Genomic DNA, 16,764 nt, shown 5'->3' on the forward strand with positions numbered 1-16,764 from the left:
GATTCTGTGTCTCCCTCTCTCTCTGCTCCTCCCCTGTTCATGCTCTATCTCTGTCTCAAAAAAATAAATAAACGTTAAAAAAAATTTTTTTTAATTAAAAAAAAAATAGAATCAAACAAGATACAGGGCCTAATACAGAGAATTATAATACTTTAATAGAATGAAAAGAAAACAAATAATAAGAATATATTCTACTCCTGGCTGAATAGTCTTAATATAATAAAGATGACAATACTAACAAAGTGAATTTATAGACTTAATACAATACAGTTAAGATCCTGATAAGATGGTGAATTGAACTTGATTGATAGTATAAATCACAGAATAAAGGAGCAGGAAAGAACTTCAGGGGGGAACATTTTTAAAAATTATTCTTGTTCACAAAATAACTTGAGAGGATTAGAATTAGGTGCATCTGTTGTAAATTAAATGGGGATAAAAGATCAGGAGCCATACAATGGAAGTTAAGAGATTAGACCAGAAATCTAGGCTAGGTGTAGTTACTGAAGTTAAGTAGCAAATTGATTGTGAACTTTCTGGCTTTGAAGGTAGAAAGGGAAACTTGTGGGTTTCACCAGAGTTTGCATATCTAAAGGCCGCTAAGCTGGCACTGTACATCACTTAAGTGGGCTGGGAGTAAGACTGTAGGGAATGTTGGGCACTTTGAACTTGATATGTGTGTGCCCAATAAAAGGATAGCTTCTACTTGGTTCTGTCTGATTTTTGGCATGTGGGTAGATGGCCCAGTGATGCTCATTTTTCAAAAGAAGCCAGAAATCTATTGGTGGAAGGAGAGTAGGGGAGGACACAGGACTTATCGCCTTAGTCTGTTCAGGCTGTTATCACAAACTATCACAGACTGAGAGGGTTAGAAACAACAGAAACAGAATTCTCTTAGTTCTGGAGATTGGAAGTCTAAGGTCCACACCAGAATGTCACATTCTCATGAGGGCCCTCTTTCTGGTTCATTGCTAGCACCTTTTCACTGTGCTCTCATATGGTGGAAGGGGATAGGGATCTCTTTGGAACCTCTTTTATAAGGGCACCAGCCCTACCCATGGAGGCTCCACCTTATGACCTAATCACCTCTCAAAGGCTCCTAATACCATCACCTTTGGAAGTTAGGATTCAACATATGAATGGGGGGGGGGGGCAACATTCTGACCTTAGTACCTTATTGATCTTCTGATCTTTAAATATTGGCAATTAGTGTATTGACCAAACAAAACAGGTAGAGAGGAAAGGCTACTCATTGTCTAATTAATGATTGTGTCGTTTAGAGGGGAACAAGAAGGAGTTTTACTATTCAAAACCAACACTTACCTCCAAAGCATATTAATAAGACTACCTGAATGCATGTTAGTAACAGTGATGGAAGAAACAAAATAGAAATATCAGAAATAGGGGCGCCTGGGTGGCTCAGTCAGTTGAGCGTCCGACTTCGGCTCAGGTCATGATCTCACGGTCCGTGAGTTCGAGCCCCGCGTCGGGCTCTGTGCTGACAGCTCAGAGCCTGGAGCCTGCTTCCGATTCTGTGTCTCCCTCTCTCTCTGCCCCTCCCCCGTTCATGCTCTGTCTCTCTCTGTCTCAAAAATAAATAAACATTAAAAAAAGAATTTTAAAAAGGAAATATCAGAAATAAACTGATAGTAGTGTATGAGAAAATAAGTAAAATAAAAACTAATACCATCAGTGTTTAACAAAAGACATTGCTGAATGATAATATGAAGGAACTACATCGAAAATTTATACCATGCAAAATAAATTTTAGATGAGTTAAATATCTTAAAACAAATATTATACTTTGTTATGGAGAGGAAACCATTTATACATTGTTGAAGCATTAAAGGAGCAAAGTAGTACCAAGGTGGGGATGTTTGATTGTCAAAAAATTTGAGTCTCTGATACAAAGATAAAAGCAGTGCCTTGAGAAAAGTATTTACAGTTTTTCTATAATGGGTAAGTTTTTCACGTAATTGGGGATATATCCATAAGGGTAGATTCAGTAGACAGATAACCAACTGTGGTTTACATTTTTAACCAATGATGATTTGCATTAGAGAAGGTAACATTAATATGTTTGACCTAAAGATCTTCATTTGTAAAATGAAGATAATAGCAGTACCTACATCCTAGGGTGTTTTTCAGGAATAAATATGATAAATGGTGTCTATTCCTGAGCATGTTGCCTAGAACCATAGATGTTAACTGCTATTTATTATAATCATCTCATGATTATTATCTTCCAAAACAAGTTTCAAAGTTACTTACCAAAGCTTCTTGCCTTTTTAACCCAGATGGGAAAAACGGCTGATTTAGCCAACTTTACATCTGTGGAGTTTACAAAGCACTTTCACATATTCTGTCTCATTGACTCTCACTCTAGCCCTGGGAACTCTTTGAATTTCTTCTCAGTGGGGGCTTTCAGGATTCAGTCTTCCGTAGTCCCAGCTTGGTTTTTGGTCATCACCCTTTACTGCTCCACCTATAAAATCAATTCAGACTAATTCAAGAATTCCCCACTCTGACCACAGCCTTCCATCTTCCCAGCTTTTGCATTCTTTGCCCACTGGAGCCATTCGTTGACCTTTAGTCTTTTGACTCCTGTAATTTCTCTTAAGTGCTCTTTTTTCTTTACTTTCATCCTTATTTTCTCTTATAATCTTTCATACTTTTGTGATAATACCTAGTGCCTGTCCTGCCTTACTCTGTTGTTCTCAAAGATTAAAAAGAAATCTATGAATGGGCATTTCTCCAAAGAAGAGAGGCGAATGGCCAATAAGCACACGTGAAGGTGCTAAACATCATTGCATCAAGGAGATGCAAATCAAAACCACAATGAGTTACCACTTCAAATCCACTAAAATGGGTATGGTAGAAAAGACATAGTTGCCAATGTTGGCAAGGATGTGGAAAAATTGGACCCCTCATACATTGCTGGTCTGGACGTTAAATGGAGCACTTGCTATGGAGAAGTCTGACAGTTCCTCAAAATATTAAATACAGAATCACCATGCGACCTAGACATTCCATTCCTTTACCCAAGAGAAATAAAAACATGCATCCATAATAAGTCTTGTATACAAATATTCATAGCAGTGTTATTCATAATAGCTAAAAAGGGAAAACAATACAAATGTGTACCAACTGATGAATGGATAAACAAAATGTGTTATATCCATACAGTATAATATTATTCAGCCATAAAGAGGAATGAAGTATTGACACATCCTGTAACATGGACTAACCTTGAAAACATGCTAAGTGAAAGAAGTCAGTCACCAAAGGCCACATATTCTATGATACCATTTATGTAAACTGTCCAGAATAGACCAGTCTATAGACATAGAGCATATATTCCTGGTTGCCTAGGGCTAGGGGTTAGAAAGTGTGGCCAAATAGAGAGTGACTGTTAATGGGCATGAGGTTCCTTTTTAGGGTAATGAAATGTTCTAAAATTAGATTGTGGTGATGGATAAACAACTGTAAAATATGCTTAAAAACATTTAATTGAGCTGAATTGTACAAAAGTTTGAACTCTACAGTTTCCAGGTAAATTTTATGGCATGTAAATTATATCTTGATAAAGCTGTTAAACTAAAAAGAAAAATAAAGTTCTGGTCATTGACTCTTAGCACATACTATTTCTCAGCCTGAGTGCTGGAACATGTTGATTTTGAGAATGATCCTTGTAACAGTGTAATATTGCCAATGAACTTGGGATTGGGGTGTTATTCCAGTTCACTAGAGTAAATAGAGAACTTTTCTTTCCTATAGCTCTTGTAAATTATTATTATTATAAGATTTTATTTTTAAATGATCTCTACACACAACATGGGACTCGAATTTATTTTTTTTTAACGTTTATTTATTTTTGAGACAGAGAGAGACAGAGCATGAACAGGGGAGGGGCAGAGAGAGAGAGGGAGACACAGAATCTGAAACAGGCTCCAGGCTCTGAGCTGTCAGCACAGAGCCCGACACGGGGCTTGAACTCACGGACCGTGAGCTCATGACCTGAGCCGAAGTCAGACGCTTAACCGACTGAGCCACCCAGGTGCCCCTGGGGCTTGAATTTAAAATCCTGAGATCAAGAGTGGCATGCTCTACCGATTGAGCCAGCCAGGTGCCCTGAGTTATTTTTCTAAAAGATGATTTAGTGGCACCTGGGTGGCTTAGTCCGTTAAGTGTCCGACTCTTGGTTTCAGCTCAGGTCATGATATCACTGTTTGTGAGTTCAAGCCCCACATGGGTCTCTGTGCTGACAGTGTGGAGGCTGCTTGGGATTCTCTCTCTCTTTCTCTCTCCCTCTCTCTGTCCCTCTCTCTGTCCCTCTCTCTGTCCCTCTTCCCCCTTGTACTCTCTGTTGCTCTCTCACAAAAAAATTAACTTAAAAATTTTTTTTTTTTAAAGATGTTTTAATTTGCTTGTTTGTCTCAGTTTAGTATGAGGAACACAGTTTGCTGTCTGACTCTTGGTTACCATTCTGGTGATTATTTCTCCCTTATAGTCTATGTATAAGGAGAAGAAAGACAACTTAGCTAAATAGTAGAATCATTTTTTTCCCATGCCTTTTCAGTTCCATGCCTTTGTTTTGGCTCTTTGATCATCTTACTTTGCTCTTAGTGTTAATCTCTTTGGGGGACTTGGATAATCTGATCAAAACTGGAAGTATGAAATCTCTCTTTAGAAAACTGCATGTGAATTTGCACACCAAATTTTGCTTATGGTTTCAACAGGGACACAGATTTCACCAAAGATCAGAATCCCAACTCTGCACACTAACTTTGGTGATCACTCCTGGGGGTGAGGTTATCATTCATATGCTGATAATTCTGCCGTCTCTATCTCCTGTCCGATTTCTCTGCCAGAACATTCCAGCCAGCTGTTTAGGCTCACTTGGGCACTCCACGGACACTCCAGACTCAAACTGTCTACAGTAAGAGCATGATCTTTATCTCTTCGAACTCTATTCTTCCTCCTCAGATGTAGGTCTTCTCAAACAGAACAAGAGTCCAAACCAGAATGCCCTGACCACCCTAGTCTAAACCAGATCATTCTTTTTTTTTTTTTTAATTATTTTATTATTTTGAGAAAATGAGAGAGAGAACGTCGGTGAGAGGCAGAGAGAGAGAGAGAGAGAGAGAATCCCAGGCAGGCTCTGCACCAACGGCACAGAGCCCGATGTGGGGCCCGAACTGGAAGATCATGACCTGAGCTGAAATCAAGAGTCAGATGTTTAACTGACTGAGCCACCCAGGCACCCCTTAATTTTTTCCTTATCATTCTTAATTTCTTCCTTTCTTAATTTTTTTCCCATAAATAAGCATCATGCTTAATTTCTTTCTTTCCCTCCACATAGAATCAGTCATCAGGTTTTCCTAATTGTGCCTAAATATTTCTGAAATCTCATTTTCGTCCCCATTCTCAGCCTAGCCCAAGTCATCTTCTCTTGTAGAGATTCAGCAGCCTCCTCACCAGTCTCCTGACTTTCTCTCTTGCTTGCCTTTAAAAAATGCCCCACTTGACAAGTGGTGAACCTTTAATGGCTCCCCGGTGACTTTAGGACAAACTCCAAACTTTCTGACGTCTTGGATACCACCTGTGAGGCCTGCATGATCTAGCTCCACCTTGCCTGTCCAGCCATCTGGTTCTTCATCACCGTCCACCTCCACCATCCTGACATTCTTCATTTTCTCAATTATGCTGTGCTGTTTCTCACTTTTATGTCTTTGCATATTCTCTTCCTTCCTTGGTCCTGCCTCCTTTCCTCCACACCTTGCAAACTCTGACTCATTCTTTAGGTCCTGGCTTTAGATTTCCCTTCTTCTGGACACCTATCCATTCATGGGGCCCTTTGGATGCGTTTTCTTATTCTCTTTTCTCTGCTGTAGCATTTATGCACTTTTGCAATTACCTCCCTACTCTCTGGACTATAAATGCTGGGAAGGGAGACACTTGTTTGTGTTGGTCTCATTTATCACGGCATTGCTTGTGCTTATTTAGTCCTATACCTGGCAGAGGTATTTGATAAATTTCTGTTGAATATTTCCTTCTACCTAAAATACCGTCTTCCTTACCTTCCCTCTACTGCCTGCTCCACTTGGCAAAACCTTATACAGTTAACATCCATTTATTAACTCAACAAGTAAGTAAGGAACTCCTTCTTCATTCCAGGCACTGTTTTAGGCACTGTGGATATAGTGATGAATAAGACAGCAAATATCTCTGCCTTTTGCGAGCTGATACTCTATGGGTGTAGACGGATAATTAAATAGATAAGTAAAATGTACAGCGTGTTAGTGAGTGTAAGTGCTAAGGAGAAACAGAAAGCAGGAAAGATGGATGATGCACATCAGAGTGGAGAGATAGCATTTTATTTATTTTGTTTTTTTATTATGAAAAATTTTTTAATGTTTTATTTTTATTTTTTTAATGTTTACTTATTTTTGAGAGAGAGCGTGAGTGGGGGAGGGGCAGAGAGAGAGGGAGACACAGAATCTGAAGTAGGCTCCAAGCTCTGAGCTTTCAGCACAGAGCCCGATGTGGGGCTCAAACCCACTAACTGTGAGATCGTGACCTGAGCCGAAGTCAGACGCTCAACCGACTGAGCCACCCAGGAGCCCCTTTAATGTTTTCTTTTTGAGGGAGACAGAGTATGATCAAGGGAGGGGCAGAGAGAGAGAGGGAGACACAGAATCCAAAGCAGACTCCAGGCTCTGAGCTGTAACACAGAGCCCCACATGGGGCTCAAACTCACGGACCACGAGACCATGACTTGAGCCGAAGTCAGACGCTCAACCGACTGAGCCACCCAGGCACCCCTATTTAAAAAAATTGTTTTTAATGTTTATTTTTGAGAGAGAGAGACAGAGCATGAGCAAGGAAGGGGTTAGAGAGAGAGACGCACACACACAGGATCTGAAGCAGGCTGCAGGCTCTGAGCTGTCACCACAGAGCCTGAGAGATGGCATTTTATTTTATTTTATTTAAAAAAAATTTTTTTTTTAACGTTTATTTATTTTTGAGACAGAGAGAGACAGAGCATGAACGGGGGAGGGGCAGAGAGAGAGGGAGACCCAGAATCAGAAGCAGGCTCCAGGCTCTGAGCCATCAGCCCAGAGCCCGACGCGGGGCTCGAACTCACTGACCGCGAGATCGTGACCTGAGCTGAAGTCGGACGCTTAACCGACTGAGCCACCCAGGCGCCTCGAGAGACGGCATTTTAGATAGGCAGCTGGGGGAGGCTTCATTGAGAAGGTGACTTTTGAGGCAAGACTGTAAGCAAGTGAGGGGGCTACCAGTAGCTGTGCTGGTCTCTGGAGAAAGAACACTCCAGGCAGAGAGAAGTGCTAAGGCCTGTAGGAGAGAGTAAGGTGAGTAAGCCTGAGAGCAAGGAACAGAAAGAAGACCTTGGGATGTAAGGTGAGAGGGGTAAACCTCTCAGAGTGTTGCTGTCTTACTCTGATTCCTGGGCTTCCTCACAGTTGGAAGCTGTCTTCAGCTCTCAGTGCTGTGAATTTACCAGAAATGATCATGGAAGTTTCTCTTCTTAGCAGTTACCTGTAAACCTATGGAAGTGCTATAGTAGAAGGCTGCAGGCTGGTCAGTGTCCTTTGGAGGCTGGTGAGGTATGTGCTGAGGCATCTCTATAACAAGTGCTACCTCTTTCTCGGGACATTTTTGCCTTCTTTTTTTTTTTTTTTTTCAGTTTATTCATTTGGAGAGAGAGGGAACACAAGCAGGGGAGGGGGCAGAGAGAGAGCGAGAGAGTGAATCCCAAGCAGGTTCTGCACTATCAGCACGGAGCCCGATGCGGGGCTCAAACTCACGAACCATGAGATCATGACCTATGCTGAAACCAAGAGTCGGACGCTTAACCGACTGAACCATGCAGGCTCCCCTTGCCTTTTCCTCACTAGGATTGGGAGGCAGTGGGAAAGTGGGGCGTTGGTGGCCTCAACCTCAGGGGTCACGTTGCCCATAGTTCAGCTCCGCCCTTTTCTTCTGTTTCCTGGTCTGTGTTCTTGACGTCTTGGGGGCATGGTGAACATTGCACAATTCTCTCAGCCACTGTGTAGAGTTACAGTTTTGAAGACCAATCACTGCTTTCAGCTTGTTTCTCTCTTTCCCCTTAGCTTGTTGCAGAAAGTAGACGGCAGGCGGGGTTTTAGTTAATTGTGTGTTGCATTAGTTGGTGTTGGGTTAGTTTGGGTTTTTTATTGGCTTTAGTGTGCAGACTCCATACCTCTGTCCTTGTGTAAAGCACAGCCCGTCATGGGGCAATTGGGCCCCACCCCGGGGTTTGGGGGTGGGGGATGACTGGACTTGCCTTGCTGGCACCCCACGCAGGAAGTAAGAGGCCTCCTCTGGGCACAGTTCCACTGCGAGTGGAGCGGAGATCTAGGGCTCTCTGAAGCCTATATTTAGCAATAGGAGATGCCTCTGCCAGGCTGTTGTGTTGTTCCTTTTGGTGTGATTCACTAATGGCAGCATACTCTGTGGAGAGGGGCTGTAAATTGTAAATTGATATGAGGTAATAATTGGCAAAATGATCAGACTCCATTTTTATTCTCCTCTGGGGAAAACACGTGTTAGGAATCACTAACGCAGAGGCGACGGACAGAGGGGTTTTTCAGCCAGCTTTCCAGCTTTAGTGCTGCAGTGCTTCCGTCCTGATTAGAGAGGACAGGAGCCAAATTTGGCAGGAGGTGGCCAGCAGACTGGTATCTGTTTGCCACTCTTTACTCCAAAAAGCCTTGCCGCAGAGTTGCCATGGCAGCAGGAGGCAACTGAAGGCAAAGGCTCAGCTCTGGAGCAGCGCCCCCTGGTGGCCCAGCCTTCCCCTCCCTGGCCTTGAACCCAAGGGGCTGGTCACACGGCGGGGGGGGGGGGGGGGGGGGGCTCCGGGTGCTGTGGCTGTTGAAAGCGCATTCCCTAATGTAGTGGAGCTGTAAGGTCCTTCAGCTGTAAGGATGGCTGCCTCTTCTGTCCCCTGTTTCTCCTTGGGCATAGCCCTTTGATGTCCGATCCTGTAGTCCACCTTATCAAATTATTTGCTGTTCCTTAAATATGCTCTTTCATGCTTCTATACTTTTCTACATGCAGTTTTCTCTGCCTAGAACGCTCCCTTCCCCATCTGTGTGGAAAATTCCTACTCATTTCCAAAATGTGGCTTCAATACTGCCTCCTGCTCCATAGTGCTTCCTCTAACCCCTTATGCTCTGTGCAGAATTACACTGTTTCCTCCACCATCTCAACCTTGCCTCATAGCAGAAATGACTGTTTTTGTTTCTTCTTCTCTAGGCTGTAAGTTATTTGCATTTAAGAACTGTTGTTTGTTTTTTTTTTTTAATGAATTTTGTATCTCCAGGAGTAGACTCATAATAACACTTAGTAGTGTTTGTTGAATGAATGAAGTGTCTTTGTGTCATCCTTTTTAATCCTTATCATGGGAGGGTTGCATACCATGTGGAGGACAGTACCGTGTTGTGTCCACGTAGGGCTTCAGAATCCTTGCTCCGGGGTTCCAGAGGGTTTAATCGGCGCCTGGGTGGCTCAGTTGGTTAAGCGTCCAATTTCAGCTCAGGTCATGGTCTCATGGTTCATGAGTTCGAGCCCTGCGTCAGGCTCTCTCCTGACAGCCTGGAACCTGCTTCGGAGTCTGTGTCTCCCCCTCTCTCTGTCCTTCTCCCCCTGGTGCTCTGTCTCTCTCTCTCTCAAAAATTAATAAACATTAAAAAAGTAGTTGGATGCTCAACCGACTGAGCCACCCAAGTGCCCTTCACTTTCCATTTTAAGTTGGAAGAGCAGTGGAGGAAAGAGCAACACTGGGGAGTCGGGCGCCCCAGGGTTCAAGTCATCAGGTCAGTATGGCTTTTGGTTATTTGTCCAGCTTGTCAGTCTCAGTTCCCTTTTGTTGAATTAGGATGTGTGAGGACAGTGCCTAAGATACTTTGTGGCCCAAAGTAAATTCCCAGTAAATCTTACTTTCTCTACCTTGCCCTGTCTTCCTTGAAGAAAATGAAAGCAAAATAGAAGTGTAAAGCAGTTTTGAGCCATCTCTGGCATTGTTATCTGCCTCAGCTCGCTCTGTGTTCACCGCCTTGCTCTGAGCACAGCTTTAAAAGTCACCTCTTTCTGTGCCTCTTGTCCCTTTTCCCGACCTTCCATGCTTTAGTGCCCTTCCTTTGCTTTACTGCCCTGTTTTCATCTTTGGTGCATCTGTCCCCGTGAGTTTACTGTGTACGTAGACATTTTATTTAGAACTCTCTCCTGTCCTGTCTTTTTGGGGATAACCTGTATTTCAAGAATTTCGATTTGAAATGAATTTATCTGTTTCTCTCCTTCAGTAGTTCCCAGGAGCTGTCTTGACTGTGATACATAGTTACGTGCCTTACCTGCTAGCCTCTATAGTGTTCGCTTCACGGGTTAGTCTTAAGCATTTTTCGCTGTTCCTCTTAACGTTGAAGTTCCAAGCTCGCTTAGGCTGTTTTGCAGATCTCTTTGCAAATGTGTTCTTCTCAGTACCACGTGGTGATGCTGCAGGCCCCTGTCCTGTGTGCCAACAATGCCTGCAGGTATCTGGGCTGTTCAGTTTGTGAAGTGTTTTTCTCTTCCTTCCCTTTTAATCCCACTTTTGGTAGTTGATTCATTCCTGCTCCTCTACAGGACGTGGAACTGGAAGCTGAATGAAAATTTGCTTGGGTTTCTCGGTTACCCGTGACAGTGGCTGGCTTTGTAAGAAGCCTTTTGGGAATGTTTTATGGCCTCCTACCTCGCATCTTGTGCTGTCAGTTTAAAAAAAACCTACTTATCAGTAGATTTGTTAGTTAATCTGGTCTGTCAGTGCCATGCTTACTTGAAAGTTGGCTATTTGTCTCCTTTCCAAAAAATGGAATTGCCGCATACAGTTCATTTTTGTTTGATGTGAAAACTGAAACTAATGTAAGGATTTATTTACCTGACTAAAGGGCGTTTTTCAATCAAAAGGCAAGAAGGGTACAGTTTTAATGAATCATAAAATTTATCTGTTCGAGACATGCATTTTTCCTACTCTGTAAATATTCAGTGAAATGCCATTTAGTTAAAATTTAATTATATAGGAACTTGCTGCCATGGATTGAATTGAACTTCAGAATGCTGGAAACAATATTGTAAGTTAATATAGAAAGGTTACAATGATTTATTGTTTTGTAGGAAATATTTTGGGGATAGAGCAGGTCGTACATGGGATGACACTCAGAAGGTCTAGGTTTGAATTCATGCACCTTCTAGCTTTCTTGGGCTACATAGTCATTCTCTGTGGAATGGTAATGGTTACAAAATACCTTTTTTTTTTTTTTTTAAAGTTTGGTGGTTTGTAGTTTATCCCTGACCTTCATGCTGGGTTCCTCGTCCCTGGTGCTTCTGTGTGCAGTGTTACTCTACCTGCAAATACCTCTCAGGCCCCCATCCCCCTGATGTACACACTTCTTTTTTTATTATTATTTAATTTTTTTTTTCTGGTATCCTTTTATATATTGTCCATTCCAGCATATGTATTGACTTGATCTTTTTGCTTTTCCGTTTTCTCACCTAGTTCTTATATTTGGTTATATTTCCTGATTTGAATCCCATTTTATATAGCAGTAGAATTTAACAATGTGGGAAAGGCTGTTGGCAGAGAGACAATTTCATAAAACCTTCCACGGACCCAGGCGAATGGAAACCAGCGCTGGAGGTTCTTTACCTCCTGTCTTGCATGAAAACATTCCTGCTTGTTTCCCCTCTGTTGATCCATAACGTTAGACTTTGCTTTTCTTAGTTAAGAGTATTCTTAGTTAAGAGTATTTCTTTTGGGGCAAATGATAACATCTGCAATCTTTATCATCTTTTCTACTTTTTAACATTTTAAAAAAAATGTTTATTTTTGAGAGAAAGAGTGAGAGAGAATGAGCAGGGGAAGGGCAGAGTGGGGTGGGCAGAGGATCCGAAGCAGACAGCAGGGAGCCCAACCGAAGCAGGGTTCCTGAGAACCCCACACCGAGAGATCATGACCTCAGCTGAAGTCGGACGCTTAATCCACTGAGCCACCCAGGGCCCCTACGGTTTAACATTTAAAAACAATCTGTTTCAGGGATGCCTGCGTGGCTCAGTCCATTGAGCGCCTGACTTCAGCTCAGGTCATGATCTCGCGGTTCGTGAGTTCGAGCCCCGCATCAGGCTCTGTGCTGACAGCTGGGAGCCTGGAGCCCGTTTCAGCTTCTGTGTCTCCCTCTCTCTCTGCCCCTCCCCAGCTCATGCTCTGTCTCTCTCTGTCTCAAAAATAAATAAAACATTAAAAAAAAAACAACCCCAATCTGTTTCAGTGTAATTTCTGGTTAATCTTCCTTTTCCTAAAACATGAATGTACAGAACACAAAAGGGATAATTTAAGATTTGAGGATTACTTTGTTGATATGTAATCGACCTTTTTAATAAATGATATTTACTGTAGTTATCTCACCTCAAAAGTCATTTCATTTACTAGAAAATGAGAATTCTGAAAAATGAAAGAAAGAAAATTAAAATCACTTTATTCTAACATCCAGAGATGACTGCAGATAAAATGTTGGCATAATTCCCTCTAGTCTCCATTCAACATTATGTATTCAATTGTATGTAATTTTACAATTTGTTTTTATAATTACACATTAATTAGCAAAAGTTTATATTTCATTTTTATAATTTTAAATTTTATATGTAATTATATATTAGCTAAAGCTTATACGTAAACTATAATTCACACTATATAGCACTATTGGAATATTCTAGTAACTTTTAGGGCACAACCTTGACCAAAAAAAAAAAAAAAAGAAAAGAAAGAAAACAAATTAATTATCTAAAAAACTAAAATAGATAATTTCTAATTATAAACTACATTACAAAAATGTAAATATTAGAAAAACACATCATGACAAATAGGAGTCCTGCAATTCCTCCAGTCCCCACTGTTAACAGTATGTTTTCAAACAACCTGTGATTAGATTTCTGAATTGTTTGTTCATCTTTGATAAAATTTGTGAAGGGTATGGATGTTCTTTGCTTACAGGCTTGGTCAAATTAGGCAGTGAACCAGAATGTGTTTTTGCAAAATAACATCTCAATATTTTTCTCCATGCTTTAGGTATGTGTTCTTTTTGGATCCATGCAATCTGGACTTGATAAACCGGAAGATCAAGTCCGTAGCGCTGTGTGTAACAGCATGTCCACGACAAGAACTGAAAACCCTGAGTGATGTTCAGAAGTTTGCAGAGATAAATGGTGAGGCATGAGGCCGTCCAAGTCCTCACCCCGGTCACTTACTCCCACCATGACATACTGTATGTTTGCATTCCAGTATAAATTTGTGCCGGTGTTAAATAAATCACCAAGGAACCTCAAAACGAAAAAGGGAATTGAAAGTCCTCCTGGACTTCCTTGATAAAAAAGATTATAGTCACCTGGGGAGCTTGTTAAAACTCCAGATTCCTAGGCTCCCCCCAGGGAAATTCTGACTGAGTAGGTCTTTGGGTTCTGGAAACTTGTATTTTTTTACAGATGTCTCATGTGATTTTGATGTAGCCTGTTTGAACATTTGGGAATGACTAGACTACTTTTTGTGAAATTGGTCTTTTTTTCTTTTTCTCTTCCTAAATACGAATTAAAAATTTTTTGATTAGTGTATTTTATTTTTGTCCCTGGATAACAATGTAATATATGTCTGTTACAGGAAATTTGGAAAATTCAGGGAAAAGAAAATGAATACCAAAAGTCCACCATCTTTCAATTGTGTTGGTGTGTTTTGCTTTTTTTAATTTAATATTATCTCATAACCATTTTTCTAAGAGTAAAGTTTTGAGAAACTTTGAGGTTAAACATATGGGAATTAGCTGAGAAAACAAGCATAGTCAATTTTCTAACCTAGCTCCGCTCCCTTGGGTTTCTGATTTCCAGGTACTATCCTCAGTTCCCTCTGACTCGCCTCAGTTCTCTTCAGAGAATGTTATTTTTAACCTCTCTTCCTGGAGGGCCACAAACTGATAGCCTGTGTTTGTGAACTTCCATGGGGTTTCATGTTTACGCTCTGTGTGTTGGAGTCCTCAGAGCTGCCTCGGCCTCGCCTGGTTTACAGGCTGGTTCTGGTTCCTTGGAACAACGGCTGACTCAGCATCCGCCTGGTGTCACTTCTAGCTGGGCAGAGAGATAGCCTGGGAACGCAGCTACACACGCACCCCTAAGCAGCCTCAGAGTCTTCCTGAGGGGGTTGCTGGCCTTTTGAGGGCAGAAGGACTGCCGCCTTCTAGACTGGCAGTGTTCTGTCACTACTGCTCCAGGCCTCAGTGTAAGGTAGTAGGAAGCACATGAGATTAATATGACTCTGGATTCTACTTCTGCGGCTGTCGTTAACTGGTTCTGTAATGAGGGACAGAGAGCGTAGCCTCTCTGAACCCATATTTCCTCATCTGAAAAAAGTGGATTAAAAACAACGCCCCCATCATAGGATTGTTGTGAGGATTTGATGAGATGATGCACAAATGATTGGCACTTGGTGGGCACTCAATAAAGAGGTACCAGCGACTCTTCAAGATCTCATTTATTCCCACATGATATCCTCACACAGACTGATTGGCTGTGTCTAATACTAGAACTGTCGGCCCTGTCATTATCAGGTTTCTTAGGGAGAAATGAGTTATCCCTTACGGGTTTTTCTGAAATCTTAGGCAAGGTGAGCATACGTGGTGCACTTTGGGAGGTGGTGGTGTTGACTTGGCTTTGGAGTATAGGCTCTGGAACCAGATTATCTGGGTTCAAATGTTGGTCCTACCACTTACGAGCCATGAGACCTTAGGCAAGTTACGTGATCTCTGGTTGCCTCATTTGTGAAGTTTCCCCATTTGTGAAGGAGATAATATTTGTACTAAAGCTGCCTCACAGGGTTGTTATAAGGACCTCAGACATGAAAAATGCTTAGAAGAGTGTGTGGCAAATGGTAAATTGCCAAAAAAAAAAAAAATAAGTATTGGTTACTGCTGTTACATTATTACTATTAATGTTATTATTCCCCCAATGGAAGGTTATAATCTTTCTGCCTCGAGTCTCTCTCTGCTTCTAGCCCCTGACATACTGCTGCCATATTAACATTGATAGAGCTTTAGTCATGTTAATCCCTTACTCAGAAGCCATCAGAGGTCACAAAATAAAATAAAACATTATATATCTTACCTTGGCATTCAAAGCTATAATCTAGTATAAAACTATCTTCTAACACGTTTTCTTGAACCCACTGGGTGTGAGTCTTGGTCCCTTGAACCTGACATGTCAGCTGGAGGGCCAGAAGAGAGTTAGTTCCTTGTCGACTGTATTGCCTGCCGTGATGATCCACTGGGGAGAAATGCCCCATGCAGCCTTGCTGGTATGTTTATTTCCAGGTCATTATCCTTCTAAGTGATTATGATACTGAATATGGCCTATTAAGGCCAGTTTATAAGACCTTTCTGGTGAGTTTTGCAGCTTTGTTTTTTTCACAGTGTTACACAAAGCAGGTGTTCAAGAATATTAATGAATAAATATTATTCCAGAAAACAGACTTCTTAAATTGGTGCCTAACTACACAGGCACCCTTAGGCTTTTCAGGCAGCTGTTTGCAAAATAAGTCAATGTGTTAGGCATAAAAAAAAAGTATTAATAATGGCAGCATCAAGAAACACAGCAGTGGAGGATAGAGAAGATAAATATTTAAAAGGGAATAGAAAACTATGAAATTATAATAGAGAAGAGAGCCTTTGGTGGTGGGATATAAGTACCTTTATTTTAATAGTAACCCTAGGTTGAAAATTTTTAATTTCTTAAAAAAAAATCTGGATTATTCTTTGGATTGGTGACTTAAAACTGGGCCTGGTAAGGGGTGCCTGGGTGGCTCAGTCAGTTAAACGTCTGACTTTGGCTTAGGTTATGATCTCATGGTTCGTGAGTTCGAGCTGCGCATCGGGCTCTGTGCTGACAGCTTGGACCCTAGAGCCTGCTTCGAATTCTGTATCTCCCTCCCTCTGCCTCTCTCCTGCTCACACTTTGTTTCTCTCTCAAAAATAAACATTAAAAAACGTTAGAAACAAAACAAAACAAAACTGGACCTGGTAAGATTTAATTCCAGTGTTACTGTATCTGAGAGAATTCTTTGTCTGTCTTTTTGCATTATCTTTTTTCCCCTTCTTTGTCTTTCCATCATTTGAGGTGCACATTGATTCGGAAGGAGCAGATGGTTTTTATAGTTATTTGTATCCACACGTTGTTAACAGCTACATTTCTGTTAGAAAATGCACAGGCCCTTTGACCTCACTTATACACATCAGAGAGGAATGTCTTCAAGAGCTAATTTAGGTTTAAGTGGGGAATTTCCAAATCTGTAAGAGGGAATTGCTCAAAATCCATGACAGAGTCTACATGTAAGAACAAACTCCAAAGCTCTTAGAAGAAAACATAGGGGAAACCTTCATGACGTTATACTGGCAATAATTTCTTGGATATGAACCGAAAGCTCAGTCAACAAAAGAAATAACATAGGTAGACTGGACTACATCAAAATATAAAACTTCTGTGCATCCAAGGACACAGCAGCATGAAAAGGTAATCCATAGAGTAGGAGAAAAGATTTGTAATTCATTTATTTGATAAAGGGTTAATACTCAAAATATATAAAGAATTCCTACATCTCAACAAGAAAGAAAGAAAGAAAGAAAGAAAGAAAGAAAGAAAGAAAGAAAG

General features: G+C 41.3%; 1 protein-coding gene across 3 annotated transcripts in view; it reads left to right on the forward strand.

Moving 5' to 3' along the window:
• Window positions 1-16,764, forward strand: part of SLC44A1 (solute carrier family 44 member 1) — a 201,708-nt gene that overhangs the window by 81,039 nt on the left and 103,905 nt on the right. For all 3 annotated transcript variants that reach the window (XM_049627322.1, XM_049627330.1, XM_049627340.1), the window contains exon 4: window positions 13,148-13,284. In XM_049627322.1, coding sequence (XP_049483279.1) covers window positions 13,148-13,284 — 137 coding nt within the window. The remainder of the gene's footprint in view (window positions 1-13,147; window positions 13,285-16,764) is intronic.

This window comes from Panthera uncia, chromosome D4 (assembly GCF_023721935.1).
Source record: "Panthera uncia isolate 11264 chromosome D4, Puncia_PCG_1.0, whole genome shotgun sequence".
In the NCBI taxonomy this organism is placed as follows: domain Eukaryota; kingdom Metazoa; phylum Chordata; class Mammalia; order Carnivora; family Felidae; genus Panthera; species Panthera uncia.